Source organism: Nelumbo lutea, chromosome 8, assembly GCF_056320005.1.
Source record: "Nelumbo lutea isolate HS-2025 chromosome 8, American lotus-T2T, whole genome shotgun sequence".
Lineage (NCBI taxonomy): Eukaryota > Viridiplantae > Streptophyta > Magnoliopsida > Proteales > Nelumbonaceae > Nelumbo > Nelumbo lutea.
Genome location: NC_142691.1, coordinates 27,540,194 through 27,557,709, shown reverse-complemented (window position 1 = coordinate 27,557,709; position 17,516 = coordinate 27,540,194). Strand labels below are relative to the sequence as shown.

General features: G+C 47.9%; 1 protein-coding gene across 1 annotated transcript; it reads left to right on the top strand.

Annotated features, from left to right (window-relative positions):
* The first annotated feature begins 1,712 nt into the window (after positions 1–1,712).
* On the top strand, positions 1,713–4,494 carry LOC148843585 (kaempferol 3-O-beta-D-galactosyltransferase-like). Its single transcript, XM_088959643.1, has 2 exons — positions 1,713–2,470; positions 3,431–4,494. The coding sequence occupies exons 1-2, from the start codon at positions 1,966–1,968 to the stop codon at positions 4,300–4,302; spliced, it is 1,377 nt and encodes a 458-aa protein (XP_088815769.1). The 5' UTR covers positions 1,713–1,965; the 3' UTR covers positions 4,303–4,494.
* Positions 4,495–17,516: the final 13,022 nt, after the last annotated feature.

Below are 17,516 nucleotides of genomic sequence, written 5' to 3'. Positions count from 1 at the left end.
CGTCAGCCCCCTAACTAGAATAAGCTCGGTCCTGCCTAAACTTTAGTAGGCTACCTCAGAGAACCACCTCGGAGAAGCACCTTGGCGCATCACCAGCAGCTCGGTGTAAGGTAGCTCGCTGCAATGCAGCTCGACGTATCGTAGAAGATTTTCTGCCTGACAATCGTACGTACCAGGCTGCACCCACGTCTCTCGCTTGGCGACGTCGTGCTTGCCAACCCCGAAGGTTGTTTCTTGTCTGGCAGGACCGTACTTTGCAATGGTCATCTTTGCCCACCAGCACAGCTCTGACAGATAACGACCAACAACTCCAAGCCATTATTTGACAGTAGATCGCCACAACAGAGATTTGGAGGCGGTTGCACTTGACATATCAGAAGACCAGTATATAAGGACCCCGACCCCCAGAGGTGAAGGTATTGTGTGATCACCACCCTAGCTCTTTGATTTCTCTACAACTCTCTCTCTCTTTCTCTCCCAGCTTAATAACTTAATCGTCGGAGTGTTCCCGCCAGGTGATCCCCCCAGGATCTTTTATCTTCTTTCTCACAGGTGTCTCTCGTCCGTCGCCAGGTAAGAGCTCAACCACTTTTAGCTAGGAGTGATCAGATCACACACCATCAGGTTTGGAAAGTGGGCCAGACCAAATTATTCCTTAGAAGGGCAACATGGCATGAGATGACCCACAGGCCAATACAACATGGCCCATATTTTGTGCAGATCACCCATGGACCTTGCCATGCTGGCCCAACATAACCCATTTTATACCTATATAAAATAATATTACCTATATAGTAACATATCATATGCCTATAAATTTATTTTATACATTATATAATACATATAATATGACGGAGGAAGAGACAAGTGAATAATGTGGTAGGTGGCAGATATTTCTACTGGGACCCACACAAACCCTTGTTGGTTGCAACCCTTTAAGGCTTTAATTAATTTTATTTCCTACCTACCTATTTCCACTTCTTTATGGTGGATGTAGAGCCACGTCATCCGCTTGAATAGTAGATATGTAAACTTATTAAAGGACGCATTTATTACCAGAAGAGTTCTCATCAGCTCTCTATAACGCCTCACAGGCCTCACAGCGAAATCACATCTAGTGTTCATTGGGAACGTCTTCAGTTCTGCATTTCCATTTCCCAACAACGGTTTTTAAATCCGATCGTACATAGAACCGTTTTGAAAACCAGTTTCTCGGTCGAATGGTCCGAATATCCGGTCCGAATGAATGACTCGTTTTGATAAAAAATAAAAGTATTAAAAAACAAAAAAGAGCTGAAATTCATTGTTGAGGTCGACGATTCCACAGTTTAGTTATCCAGTTAGCAGTTCATTGACCAAATCAACAGTTTTTGGCCAAAAATTTTAAATTTGGCCAAATCAAGATTTGCTGATTGATTCCCAATTTTTCTAGTCCAAACAGTAGTGTAGTCTAGTTTTAAAAACACCGATTCTCAATACGATGCAGTAATGTACTGAGTAGCAGAGGAGATGAACCTACGGAAACAATAACGATTTTATTACTTTTATTATCACCTTTGTTGACTTGTTGTGACGGGACCATATGCTAAATGTTAGGGAGAATGACTGTTTAACTTAACTCAGAATTCTTAGCTCCACCATGGAACTGGATCTATTCCTCACAATTGGGCGCCTCAATGCACATCCACTGTGTATTGGGAACATCTTGTTCCCAATGCATGGTTGGATGTACTTGTGAGGCGCCTGATGTCTCCCCCGCTGTACAGGTGACTACTAGTAGATTATGAGGAGCTGAATCCGAAAATTTTAATGACACGGATTGGCCTACCTACTTATTAGAGTGCTATAAAAGTAAGTTCCATGTAAGCATTTTCTCACCATCTCACAGCCAACAGCTCCCCTTGCTTGCAGTTGCAGCTAACCCCTTCAGTTCTCCTCTCCTCATTTTCGCTCAATTCCTCCACCATGACTGAAGTCCTTCACCGAAGTAGTTCCAAAAAAGCCCATGTGGCCGTCTTGTCATTCCCATTCGGCTCACACACATCTTCTCTCCTCAAGTTCACTTCAAGGTTAGCAGTTGCTGCCCCAAGTGTGACCTTCTCCTTCTACAGTACGGGAAAAGCAAACAGCTCGGCTTTTGGCAGCAACACCCCCCGAAACATCAAACCTTACGATGTTGCAGATGGACTCCCCGTCGGCTACCAACATTCAGCTAACACGGTCGAGACGGCTATTGATCTCTTCCTAAAAGCAACACCAAAGAACTTCGAGGAGGCTCTGGAGGTGGCAACTTCAGATATAGGAATGAAGATTACATGCGTGTTAAGCCATGCCTTCATATGGTTTGCAGCGGACTTTGCTGAAAAGCTTGGTGTCCCCTGGGTTCCCATTTGGTCAGCCGGGCTTTGTTCTCTGTCCGCTCATTACCACACGGATCTTATTCGCCATAAAATTGCTGCCGCTTCTCATGGTATATTTCTATGTCTACTACTAGGGGTGCAAAATGGATAGGTTATTTGGGTTGTGCTGGATGCCAATCTATCCATCAATCACTCATCATATCCATTAATAACCCAACCTGACACAGACCAAACTTAGCCCAAACCATACTGATCTTAGACATGATTATTAGAAGATAGAGGAAAGAGAAGAAAATGATAAATTGAAAAACGGGTCGGCCAGCCTCTAGGTCAAGATTGGCCTGACTCATTGGTATGATTGTTAGCTAAGGCAGTCTTTGGCACCATGTTCATCTCGTGGATGGGACGGGGCCTTTCAGTCTTGTCCACGAGATGAATACCTGTTCGGTTGGCTGTGGACCGGTCCTGTTCACACCCCAATTTCTTATACATAGCAAAAATTCGTGGTTAGAGCCTGTGAATAGTCTATTTTTTATCCCTTGCTTTACACTCTCCCTAAAAGACTGAAACCCTATTGTTTGTTTCATATTTTAATATTTTTAAAAGTAAAATATTAATTATTTTACTTAATTTTTATTTTATTTTTTAAAATTTTAATGTTTTTATCAATAAAGTAATATTTTTAAATATTTAAAATATATTTTTTTAAAAAATTAATTATTTTACTATTATTTTTATAAACAAAATTAATATTTATTAGTCAATATTAATTCATTGATGCATTTTTCAATATATTTATCTTATAAGATGCAAAAATTAGATATTTATAATTAAATGTATAAATCATTCATAAAGTGCATATGAGATACATAAAATCAAAAAGTGTGATATGGACTAATTCACACATTAGGCCTATAAAACACCACTGTAAGTATTAGTTAGTCCAATCCACACAGTATGTCCACAAATCAAATGAAATGCAATGTGGTATAGCTCAGTCCATTCCTACCAATTTTTCAGAATAGCCCCCAAGTTTCTAACTAAAGAATATCGTTTGTGTGTCAAAATAGGCATCGTTGGGCGTGAGGACGAGGCTCTAGGATTCATTCCGGGAATGTCAGCTTTGCGCACTGGAGACTTGCCAGAAGGAATTCTAGCCGGAGACATGAACTCGTCATTCTCATGTATGTTACATCGAACGGGGCAGATGTTGCCACGTGGTGCTGCTGTTGGAATCAATTCTTTCCCAGACTTGGAACCGGTCATTTTGGAGGATTTAAGGTCAAAGCTACAGAATTGCCTCACAGTGGGACCCTTCACTCTCTTGACCCCACCACCATCAGGTTCAGATGAGACCGGCTGCCTCCCGTGGTTGGACCATCATCAGTCCCATTCAGTGGCCTACATAAGCTGCGGCACGGTGGCGGTACCAAAGCCGGCAGAATTGGCAGCCATTGCCGAGGCACTGGAGGAGAAGGGCATACCATTTCTATGGTCCCTGGAGAAGAAGCAACAGCTAAAGCTACCAAGTGGGTTTATGGAAAGAATGGGAGAGAAATCGGCAAAGATGGTAACTTGGGCCCCACAGAGCCGTGTTCTCCAACATCCAGCCGTTGGTGTGTATGTGACACACGCTGGGTGGAACTCGGTGTCTGAGAGTATCGCCTACGGGGTGCCTATGATCTGCCGTCCATCGTTTGGAGATCAGAAGCTCAACGCACGGAACGTTTCTGAAGTGTGGGGAATTGGTATTAGACTGGAGGAATTTACTAGAGAAGCATTGGTGAATGCCTTTGATTTGATTTTGTCTAAGGATGAAGGGACTAAAATAAGGAATAAGGTTAGTGCCCTTGGAGAGAAAGCTAAAAGTGCTATGGGACCCAAAGGTAGCAGCACCAAAAACTTGAATAAGCTAATCGAGATTATTCAAAAAACCAATTAGATCATCACGACTAGGGAAATCCTATATATGTTCTCCATTCTGTGTTCAAGTAATCATCTACTTTCATCATAGCTATTTATCTATTTACTCTTTTTTATGTATTTTTATCATTTTTTTTTTGTTTTAGAATATAAAAGAATAATCATTGCCATCTGTACATTATTATAAAAAATTCATCATAATTTTTGAAAATTTATCATTTCTCTTAAATTCATCATAATTTATCAAAACGTTCAGGAAATCCATATAAGTAATTTTACAAATAGACTAACAAGTTTTCTTAGATTACCATTTTACCCTTTATTAATAATGTTTATAACATTACGATATTCCATCGGTTTGGAAAAATGTTGTTTTTCCCCAAGCATCCGAGAATAACAAGCCTTGCTAGGCTTGTTGGGATGCAAAGCTTGCACCCACCACAACCAGGGGAGTAAAAATCGAGAATAACAAGCCTAGCTATCTCTGGCATTTAACAACACATCGATGAGTTCTTGTGCCAATTTGATATCTATCATGTTGGGTTTCTGATGCTGTTTGATGGAGGGCGATTTGGCCCGACCTCGTAGCTCAAGTACACGTAGGCGTGACCTAGCTCAAATGGTGATTCAGCACGACAACACAACGGACAAGAGCACACTCCCACCGAGCTCGGCATGGCAGCTCGGTGGGTAAACTACTCGCCGAAAGTCACCTCGCCCGCACCTCCTCCCTGGGGTCAAGGGACTTCGAGGGGTTCTGAGCTCGGGCCACCCTAACCCCTTTTGAGACTCGAGCTCCTCCCAATGGACCTCGGGCCATCCCTAAGCAATAATGCACCGATTCTTTTCTGAACATCCCAAGGCACGAAGACCTCGGGTCCGCTAACTCGGCATAACTGGCTGCAAGCAGCCCGTCACTTAGGGGACAACCCAGCTCAGGGCGGTTCACAGGATAGCAGCTCAAGCCCGAGGTCTCTGCCCGACCGCGGTACCTGACAAACCTGCGGATTGCAGGCGTGTCCCCTCGCCGCGCCTGCCACCTTTAGGAAGGCATTCCACGCCTGACAGACGCGTACCCTGCACGATGGCCCCGCACGTGCCACCTCAGCTCAGCCGGTAGTGGGTGTGGCAGACTGACAGTGGCGGTTATACCGGCCCTGTCAGAAGTCAGAGGGCTGGGAGAAACGGAATTCAACTATAATGAACTTACCCTCGAGGAACAAGGTATCTGAAAAATCACTAGCACAACTCACACTCTTAGCCTTCGTTCCCTCTTTGCTTCTTGTATGCAATACTAACTTAAGCATCAGAGTGTTTCTGCAGGGAGACCCCCCGGGAAGTTCTTCCTCCTTCCTCTCGTTTCAGGTACATCTTAGGAGCCATGTGAGTGCCAGCTAGGAGTGACCGGATTGTGCTACGTCATTTGGCGCGGTCTGTGGGAAACGCTTCAAAAAGCCTTTCTCTCTAAACTTTTCCAGTTCCTTCTTCTTCCTTGAAGCAATCCAATGCTCATGGCTTCCTCTAGCAATGTCGAACGAAGCACGAAGATAGATAACTCCAAGGAACAACCCCAACTTCCTACTGTCTGTATCGGACAGTTCACCGTCCCCATCTCAGCGGACGGATTCCCCAGCTTGAACGTGCCTCTCACAATGGCACCTGTCATCGCCCCACTTCCTGCTACAGTCGGAACAACATTCACCGAACCTTCGGTCGTGCCCCCAACGGCCAGTCCGAACCAACTGGAAGACCTACTGCAGTGCATGAGGGTCATGCAGGCCCAAATGCAACAGTGCCAGCTCTATCAATAGCACGTGCTGCACCAGGTCTCCTAGTACTAGTACCAGTACCAACAACAGTTCCCTAAGCTGCCCCAACCTCAGCTTCAACAACCTCAGCTCCAGCCTCAGCATCGGGTCTCGCAGCAAGCCAAGTCCCGCCACCAGAGCGAGCACTCTGACCGAGGAGAGGCCCCCCAAAATCTCCCAAAAAACCAGGCCTCCCCCCACGCCAGATAGGAGAGACTGGCTACCTCGATCTCGCCGCGGGCGGACAGGTCGGGAGGACCCTGGTCCGGCCGGTCAACGTCGCCCCGACAGTCGAAGCTTGGATCCCCGATCCTAGAGAACTGATTCGAAATCGTGGCAGCAGACTCCAGACAGGCCCCTTCTATCCGTAGCCATCACCAGCGGACCGAGCTACCCTCGACGCAAACTGTTCTGGATAGCGCGGAAGTGAGCAGCACAAACACCGAGCCCGTTAGGAAGCAGAGGCGTCGACGCCGAGCTCGCCCATCTGTCACTCGCGATTTGCCCGAGCTCATGGGCAAAGAAGAGGTAAGCTCGACCGAAGCCAAAGCTCCCATTCTCTCAGTTCCGTCCACCCTGTCTTCCAAACTTCTAGCAGTCTCAATGCCCAAGGATTTTAAGCTCCCCTCTCGATAAGTACGACGGGTCGTTTGACCCAAATGATGCACCTAGCGCGAGCTAGCGAGTTGTGCATGTGCGTGGCCTTCTCCACTACTTTTAGAGGAGTAGCCCGCACGTGGTACCGGAACTTGGTGCCCGGGTCAATAAGAAGTTGGACGCAGTTCGCACAAGCCTTCACGTCGCACTTTGTCACCAGCAAGCGGTTCCGCGAACTGAAGAAAGCATCTCAACATAGCATAAAGGGAGGGAGAGTCCATCAGGAGTTGTATCAAGCAGTTTAACGATGCTTGTATGCAGATACCGCGCCTGGATCCCGCCGTGCGCCTAGCAGCGGCCAAGAAGGGCGTGAAGCACAAAGAGTTCAAGTGGCACATGGTCGTCAACCAACCCGCGACCATAACCGAGTTTCTAAAGCTTGCGGATAAGTTCATAGCCACCGAAGAGGAGATCAACCAGAAGGGTGAGGGCGCACCAGAAAAAAGAAAAAGAGAAGAGCCTTCCAGTTAAGTAGACACTCGAAGAAAAAAGAAAACAGTTCAGAGTGTGAAGCCGGGTCAATTGTTCCGAGCTCCTGCACTAGACTGAGCTGATTACACCCCACTGAACGCGAAGCGGGCCGAAACCTGATGGTGATCAAGGACGCCCCGTACGTGAAGTGCCCACCCCATCTGAGGGGGAATCCCAATGAAAGAAATAAGAGTTTGTATTGTAGTTTTCACAAAGACCACAATCACAGTACCGAAAGCTGTAAAAACCTCCGTGACGAGATAGAGGAGCTCATCCGTTGCGGATATTTGAGAAACTTTGTACAAATAAAATAATAATAATAATAATAATAATAATAATAATAATAATAATAATAATAATAATAATAATAATAATAATAATAATAACAATAATAGTAATAGAGCAGGTCAGCAAGGGGAGCACGGTAGAGACGCTCCGGAGTTCGGCAGCAGGCCGACCGAACAACTGCAGAGGCAGCCTCCGGAGGAGAGGCCAGTTCGAGGAACCATCCACATGATAGTGGGAGGTTCGATCATTGCGGGTTGCACCTTATCAACAACTCGGACGTCAGTTCATGAGGCCGCCCGGGAAGAGCAGAACCCCCTGAAGCGACCGAAGACGGGAGATCCAATTTTCTTCACAGAAGACGATGCGCGAGGGGTCCAGTACCCCCATGATGACACACTCGTGATAAAGCTAAGGATCAATGACTTTGAGGTCAGGCGCGTACTCGTGGACTCAGGCAGCTCGGCTGACATCCTCTTTAAAGCTGCGTTCGACCAGCTCCAGTTGCAAAGAAGCGACCTGAAGCCCGTAGACACTCCTTTGGTAGGCTTCAACGGAGAAGAAGTCCGGCCCCTTGGGAAAATAACAGTCCCTGTAGAGATCGGCACATGGCCTTGTGTGGTTAGATTTGAACACAACTTCCTGGTGGTAGCGACCCCCTCTCCCTACAATGCCATAATAGGTCGACCGATCACCCATGTGTTATGGGCGGTGGTCTCCACTTACCACTTGGCTATGAAATTCCCAACAGATTTCGGTGTGGGAGTAGTGCGGGGCGACTAGCTCGAGTCCCGCAAGTGCTACATTGCCGCCCTAAAGGGAAAAACCAAGGTGGTCGATGACCTTGAACTGGAACGACCCACGGATCAAGGCGAAGAGCGAGCCGCACCCACGGAAAAAATAGTCGCGGTCCCGACCTCAACAACAGACCTAGTTCGGACGCTTCAGATCGGTGCTTTCATCCAGGAGCCCCTATGATCCGAACTAGTAAGTTTTTTACTTCAAAATTTAGATATTTTTGCTTGGTCCGCGAATGCCCGGTATAGACCCCGAACTCATAACTCACAATCTGAACACTGATCCTGTAGTTAGGTCTGTTAGACAGAAGAAACGCAACCTAACCCTAGAACGGTGGAAAGCGGTCGACGAGGAAGTCGAGAAGCTCCTCGCAGCGGACTTCATAAGAGAGGTCCAATACCCGAGCTGGGTAGCCAACTCCGTCCTAGTAAAGAAGGCCAACGGCAAGTGGCACATGTGCGTCGACTACATCGACCTGAACGGGGCTTGCCTGAAAGATTGCTTCCCGCTCCCCCGAATCGACCGTTTGGTGGACGCGACCTCAGGGCATGAGTTGCTTAGTTTCTTGGACGCCTATACGGGCTATAACCAGATCAAGATGGACCCAGCAGACGAAGAAAAAACTGCCTTCATTATAAAGTTCAACCTCTACTGTTACAAGGTTATGCCCTTCGGGTTGAAAAACGCGGGGGCAACCTTTCAAAGACTTGTAAATAAATTGTTTGTATCGTTAATCGACAGAAAAGTAGAATTCTATGCATACGACATGGTCGTCAAAACTCAATTTTCACATGAATTAATACAAGACTTGCATTCTGTTTTCAAAAATTTGTGTAAGTTTAACATGAGATTGAATCCGAACAAGTGTGTGTTCGGTGTGACCTCAGGTAAATTCCTGGGATACATCGTTAACATGCGCGACATTGAAGCCAACCCGGATAAGGTTAAGGCCATCTTAGACATGAGACCACCCTGTAAGTTGAAGGAGGTTCAGAGGTTGAATGGCCGCATAGCCGCCCTGAGCCGCTTCATGTCCAAATTGGCGAACCGCTAACTGTCATTCTTTAAGGCAATCAAGGGCAAAGGGTTCGAGTGGACCCAATACTGTCAGCTCACGTTTGACGAGCTCAAGAATTACCTCGCTAGCGTGCCAACCTTAACCTGGCCCGAGGAGGGTGACATTTTAGAATTGTACCTCTTGACGAGCGATGAAGTGGTCAGTTCGGTACTAGTAAAGGAAGTAGATCGGGTCCAATGACCCATCTATTATGTTAGCAAAGTATTGCAGGGAGCAGAAACGAGATACCCGGAGATGGAGAAGCTAGCATACGCATTGATAATTGCAGCTCGGAAGCTCCGCCCGTACTTCCAAGCTCATACTATTATCGTCCTTACTAACAAACCTTTGAGGCAAGTCTTGCTTAAACCCAAGGTCTCTGGTTGGTTAACGAAGTGGGCCATTGAACTCAGCGAGTACGACCTCCAGTACAAGCCGCGAACTACCATTAAGGCCCAAGCCTTAGCAGATTTCATAGCCGAATGCACATTCAGCTCTGAAGTTCCCAGTCTGGTTGAGCACGAGGCTCCCACCTCGGGTGAGCCCGAAGCTCCTGGATCGATCGAGTCTGAACCTCGTTAAGTAGTAGCAAGTGTGGCACCTCTCCTAGCTCGGCTAACCGCGAGCTGGGATGAGGAGCCCTGGATCCTTCACATAGATGGCTCCTCGAACCAATAGGGCAGCGGTGTTGGAGTAGTTCTGCACGGCCCAAGCGACATAAACTGGAGTACGCGCTACGCTTCGAGTTCGAGGCATCCAACAATGAAGCAGAATACGAGGCGTTGATAGTTGGACTAGCCCTATCCAGATAAGTAAAAGCCAAACACATCGTTATCTGCAATGACTCCCAGCTTGTGGTCAACCAGGTCACCGACGAGTACGAAGCTCGCAAGCCAACCATGATCACCTACTTAGCCAAAGTTAGAGAGGCCCTAATCATCTTCCAGTCACACTTCATCAGACAGATTCCTAGGTCGGAGAACGCTGAGGCTGACACCCTGTCCAAGTTAGCCAGCACTAGCGACATCACCATGAGAACCGTGTACATATAGGACCTATCTCGGCCTAGCATTCTCAGGGGGGCAGAGGAGGTCGCTCCCGTCATTCAAGCAGAGCCGAGCTGGATTGACCCGCTCCCGAGGTTCTTGCAAGAACCTCCCTGTAGATAGCAATGCAACCTAAAAGGTGCAACGCCAGACAGGCAAATACGTCGTGATAAACGAGCGATTGTACAAGAGATCCTACACGCTCCCCTATTTGCGTTGCTTGCGACCCACCAAAGCCAAGCTCGTACTCCACGACATCCATGAGGGTCTGTGCGATGGACAATTGGGGGGCAGGGCCCTCGCCCAAAAGGCACTTCGACAAGGGTACTATTGGCCAACAATGAAGGCAGATGCTATTGAGCTCGTCAGAAAATGTGACAAATGCCAGAGACATGCCAATATTCACCACCAACCCACTGTCGACCTCAAGTATCTCACTAGCCCGTGGCCCTTTGCGCAGTGGGGCATCGATCTACTCGGGCCATTCCTGCCAGCAATGGGTGGAAGAAAGTTCTTAGCAGTGGCGGTGGGCTATTTTACCAAGTGGGTAGAAGCCAAGCCCCTCGTGATGATCACAACCCGAAATGTCCAAAACTTCTTTTGGAAGAACATCGTATGCCGCTTCGGACTACCTCGAGTATTGATTTTCGACAATGGCAAACAGTTCGAGGACATCAAATTTCAAGATTGGTGCCGAGACATGGGGATCCAACAGAACTTTACTTCAGTCACGCACCCTCAAGAAAATGGTCAGGCAGAAGTAACGAACAGAGCCATCCTAGACGGAGCTAAAGGATTGTGGGCAGATGAACTACCCAGTGTCCTGTGGGCCTACCGAACCACGGAGAAGACCGCCACGGAAGAAACACCCTTCAATCTCACCTACGACACCGAAACAGTGATCCCCGCAGAGATCGAAGTACCTACGCTACAACTACAAGAATATAGTGATCAGACAAACGAAGACAAGCTACGTACCAACCTCGATCTACTCGACGAAGTAAGGGACCTCATGTACATTAGGACTGCAGCCTACTAGTAGAGAGTAGCTCGGTACTATAACTCCAGGGTCAAGAAGCGGAACCTTCGCGTTGGCGACCTGGTCCTTCGTAAAGTTATGGTACCTAAGCCCGGCGCTGGCAAGCTCGGGTCCAATTGGGAAGGTCCTTATCGAGTGAAACGAGTGCTCGGGGAAGGAACATACAAACTCGAGACCCTTGAAGGGAATCAAATACCTCGAGCATGGAATATTATAAACCTAAGACAATACTATTTGTAAGAATTGAGTAGGCCACGAGCCACGCCCCAAGCCTAAATTCCAGAATACCGAGCTAACATGACCTCGGCACATAAGACCCAGCCGCCACTTTGGCCTGGGTCAAATCTGGGAGCAGACTCCGGGTCCCTCCCTAAGCCTAAGGGCCACAAGAAGACCGCAGTCGCCACTTTGGCCTGGGTGAAACCTAAGAACAGACTACGGGTCCCTTCTTAAGCCTAAGGGCCACAAGAAAACCCCAACTGCCATTTCGGCATAGCAAACTGACAGAAACCTGGTTATCTCTACCCCTTAAGGGAAAGGCAGCTCGGGTGTGAACCCTATGGTGTCTATACCCTTGCTGCTCTCACTCAGCTCGGTAACCCGCGCCCAAAGTAACACAACTTCACTCAATCACCCTTACTTCCAACTCGGTGGCTTGATAGCTCAGGTAATCCATACATTAAATTGACCAGCTTGGAGTCCACTCACACTTAGAATTATTTTTGCACTCAGAGATACTCGAAAGAAACTATATTTCATTAAAAAGAGAGTTCAGGTACAAGAATTTTTACCCGAGCTCGAAGGCCCAAGATGATACATTCACAGTTCAAAAAAGGAAAAGATTTAGTTATAAACATAAGGAGCAAACTACTTCGGAGACTCGCCGCCTCTATCAGGGACCCCCTCGGGGACAGTGTCTGGATCGGCGTCCTCTGCTCCATCTTTGGGACCTTCATCCTCAGAATTGGGGTCGTCTTTCGATTGATGCATGATGCCGTCTGTGATCCGCGAAGTAGTGATGGCGCCCGTGTCTAGCTCGGGTAGAGGTGCCTAATCAGCCACCGACTGAGCTTGAAGCCGTTAAGTAGGCCTCCGTCATCACATCATCAAATCTCGAAGACTTGACGTAGTCAATGACGGCTTGGGTCTCGGCCTCCTCAAGAGCACCTTCGAAGATTGCAGTCTTCTCCCTTATGTCCTTCTGGAGGTACCCCACTTCGTACTCCAACTTCCCCTTCGCCTCCTTGAGGCCTTGCACCTCGAGCTTCAAGGCATCCCGCTCAGCCTTGAGGCTATTCACCTCGAGCCCTAAGTCCTCCTGACCGACCTTAAGGCCATTCACCTCGGCTCTCAACTTGTCCTTATCTCTGGCCAGCTCCCCCTTCTTTGCCATCAACATTTTGATCAAGCTCTTTTGAGCCAAGGTGTCACTCTCCAGGTGGTGAACCTGACAACGGGCTGCCCTCAACTCGGTATGGGCTGCGCGAGATGACTCCTCAGCTTCCAGCGCCCGCCTGTGCCGATCTGATTGGAGGGTCAAGGCGTGAATGGCGGTGTTCACCTGTGAAAGGAAAACCAGTCAAACAAAAAAAGAAAAAAAGAAGGGGGAAAAGAGAAAAAGAAGAGAAACTCACCACCATAGTATGAGTGACAGCTCGGGCGTCGAGCTGACCAGGAGTGAGTTCGGCCCACTCACTGACCTCCCCCGGATATGCAGCAAGCGTACTCTTCTTCAGGCTGCACTTGGGGTTGAGGGCGGATTGGCTCCCTTGACCCTCCGAGCTGGAAGCCGTCATGTCCACATTGTGGGTGGAGCTCTTTGAGGTCTCGGCGGCAGCTTTAGAAGGATGAGCCCCGCTAGTAGCGGCGTTAGCCTTGGGACGCTTTCCCTGGCAGGTCGGGTAGGCTTAGTAGCGGGTTCGACGGGCTTAATGGCAGGTTCTGCCATCACCTCGGGCCCCTTGGGCACGGCTGCCGCCTCGGGCCCCGAGGCAGAGGTCTGCGGAATGCGAGGCTCGACTGCAGCTGGTGGAGATTCAACGCGTTCCTTCTTTGCCACGCATTTCTTCCTCTTCATCTGTTGGAAGAGTCTCTGGTTGTCTATCTTTTCTGCCTCCATAGGACCTGCGACAAAGTACAACATCAGTAACTCAAAGAAAATATATGGGCGAAAAAGCAAAAAAAAAAAAAAAACCTACCCGGACTCAAACCCGCTCGGACGAACTTCTCCTCAGAGGTAAAGTCTTTGTAATGCAACCCGAGCTTAGGCAGTGACTGGAGCTCCTTCTTAGTCTTCCCGTCTAGAATGACACCAAGGTCTTGAACGGCTATCGTCCAATTGGTGGGAAAGGGCCACCTACTCCGGAAGCGAGACTTTGCTTGGGAGCTTGTGCATGAGTTTAAAACCCGGGCGGGGGTACAGGTAGTAAGACTGCCTATGCCTGGGGAGAGCGCCCAAAGCACTCTTCTTTATAGCCAAGATCGTACTAAGGACATCTAAGTCTATGGAAAGGGGATGGTCAAAACAAAGAGAAATGGACCCCACCACATTCCGTATGGAGTTCGGGTGGAGTTGGTCCAGGGTAATGTTGATGTGTACCAACACCTCAACGATTAAGGGGTGAAGTGGAAGTCTGAGCCCGGTTATCAGTTGCTCCCTGAAGATCATGATCTCGTTGGGACCGTGCTCCCATGGGAAGTTGCCGGTGGGAAGGCTATACGAGTACTCGCTAGGGAGGCGGAACCTCTATATGAGGGCCTCTTCGAGGTCATTAGGGAGGGACCAAACTGATCTGGTTCTCGACCTCGGTGAGAGGTAGACGCCAGATGACCCAAAGCCACCCGTACTTCGGATGGCTGGGTAGCAGAGGGGACATCCCGAGTAGAGGTGCCTACCTCGGGCTCGTCGATGAGATTGTCTACACTAGATGACATACCAGACTAACAGAGAACCAAACTAGATGGGAAAATGAAGCTCAGGAGGACTCACCTAAGAAATGCAACCGGACTGGAAGAACAGGACGAACTGGAAGACTCGAGCTAAGAAACCCCTGGCATGAGCTCAAACACTAACGATGAAAGCTTTGTGGCGAAGAAAATGGCCAAGGCACCCCCTATTTATAGCCGCAACTGCGGGTTCTTTGAGGCAAAAATGGTTTAGCGCATTTTTGACGTCCACGAAGTCCAAGTCGCATGAAGTCCGCACGTAACCCAGACGCGACCCGGATCTCTTTTCGGTCGAGCCAGGCGCTAGACCGGTACAGTTGGAACACGCGATGGCGCAACACAAACACCGACGCCAAATCCACCTGGCGCGTCATGACCTCCCCGCACTGGGTCACCGCCGCTAGCGCAGGGAGTGGGGGGCAATTGATGGAGGGCAATTTGGCCCGATCTCATAGCTCAAGTACACGTAGGCGTGACCTAGCTCAAACGATGACTCAGCATGACAGCACAACGGACAAGAGTACAACTCGGTGGGGAACTCCCACCGAGCTCGGCACAGTAGCTCGGCGGGTAAACTACTCGCCGAAAGACGCCTCACCCACACCTCCTCCCCGGGGTCAAGGGACTTCGGGGGGTCCCGAGCTCGGACCACCCTGACCCCTTTTGAGACTCGAGCTCCTCCCAATGGACCTCGGGCCATCCCCAAGCAAGAACGCACCGATTCTTCTCTGAACATCCCGAGGCACGAAGACCTCGGGTCTGCTAGCTTGGCATAACCGGCTGCAGGCAACCCGTCACTTAGGGGACAACCCAGCTCATGGCGGTTCGTAGGAGAGCAACTCGGTATACCATAGGATGGCTTCTTGCCTGACCGCCATACCTGATAAACCTGCGGATTGCAAGCGTGTCCCCTCGTCGTGCCTGCCACCTTTAGGATGGCGTTCCACGCCTGACAGATGCGTACCCTGCACGACGGCCCCGCATGTGCCATCTCAGCCCAACCGGTAGTGGGTGTGGCAGACTGACAGTGGCGGTTATACCTGCCCTGTCAGAAGTTAGAGGGCTGGGAGAAACGGAATTCAGCTATAAGGAACTTACCCTCGAGGAACAAGGTATCTGAAAAATCACTAGCACAACTCACACTCTTAGCCTTCGTTCTCTCTTTGCTTCCTGTACGCAATACTAATTTAAGCATCGGAGCATTCCCACCGGGAGACCCCCTGGGAAGTTCTTCCTCCTTCCTCTCGTTTCAGATACATCTCAGGAGCCACGTGAGAGCCAGCTAGGAGTGACTGGATTGTGCTACGTCACTGCTCAATCCGAGGTAGTGCACGAACTGAGGAGAGCAACCAGATAATCCTTGCTGATTGGGCGGTGCTGAGCTTACAAGGACGGTGTCACGCTATGTGATCTACGATCAACGGAAGAAGTCAGAGGCCTAAGGAGTTATCCCCAGGTAGGCACTCCGACGCTCAAGTCAGTGAGAGAGTGGTGAATGGTTGGGCTGAGTAACGGTATGGGTGCTAGAAGTTGGGATCCCTTACCTTGAGCATGGAGTACATTTTTAATGTCAAAGATCCGTGTCCTGGTTAGATTGGGCTTTTGGGGTTGTCGGGATGAGGTTAGTCATCGAGGTATTCGGGATAGAATCCCATTCCCCAGCGGAGTCGTCTTCCTTGCTCCTCTTTATTCGTAGTTGTGTTCATCCGTGTGTTGTGTACTTGACATGGCTGAAAGGATAATATGGAGGGCCACAATAAGAGCGTAGTTCAGCCGAGCTATGCCGACATGGCCAGGTGATGACTAGGCGGCCATGTGTCTCTCTAGACTAGCTCAGCCATGACCTGAACAGTTTCGATGTCTTTTCCAAACATCTCAAAGCTAGACTTGTACAGATCGAACCTTGTGCAATCTGTGAGAAAGTTAAAATTGTGGACACTAATCCTATAAAAAACAAGAAGGCAAGAGAACGTATCTAGAGGACTAAATGGAGAATTACATAACATATATGAGCAGAAAACATTGCAAGGCTTTGACACTCCGATCAACTAAATAGAGATGTGAGACAATAATGTGATTGTTTGAGTCCCCATTGCTGATTTTTTGTGGTCCCCATTGCTACATTCTACCAACCATCTCTAAGAACCAGTCAATTGACCAATCTTGCTAAAACTTTCAACCCTAGGAAGTTCTCATGCAGTCGGCCTAATTAGACTCACATGAGAAGCCCTAAGTTGGTTCTAATACCAACTTGTTTGGTAAATACTATAATCAGTCTTGATTTAAATGTGGATTCAATAAGTATGCAAAGAAGAAGAAGAAGAATAAAAAATGAAGAGAAGAAAACCAGAAAAAAGTGTGGATCATCAGTAGAGTTGCCGCCCCGTTCAACTATTTATATTAATAGTTTAAGCATGGTAAAATTCCAACACCGTTCCTACTACTTACATAAGTTAAAAGATAACTAAAATAACGAACCAACTATCATAGCTAACATACTAACAACAACATAAATAACATAAAGAAACATCCAACCATTTGCTATCCCCTAAAGTCATTCTTCAAGACAAGAATATCTATGGATCGGGAATCTACAACAAGAATAGAACCCAAAGACGGAGATAAATTGAGGATGTTACTTGAACTAAAGGCAACATGGAAATCACTCCTTAGAGGAAAATTCCATAATAAAATCAACGAAATATACCTTCATAATATCAAACTCAACCAAAACTAGGTTATACTTACTAATCAAAATTGGTCATTTTTGGCAATAAAAAAACTAGCAAGTTGAATGAATTTCTTTAACTGTTCCTAACAAACAAATCCATAAAAAAATCCAGGAGAAAGAAAACATACAGCATAACAGCTTACCCTCTTGAAGTCAAATTGGATTACTTTTAGTTAAGGATGGGGATTTAAAGAGGACTCTTATGCATTTTGATAGATTTAGAGATGGAAAAGAGAAAGAGAAGAGAACAACTTTCGATACTGCCCCAACTTTTGCCCACCTCTCTCTCTCTCTCTCTCTTACTCCTCGTCCTCGTTCTCATCCTTTTTCTTCTTCTTCTTCTTCTTCTTCTTCTCTCTCCACTCTCCCTTATCTCCACTGTTGTAGCAACATAT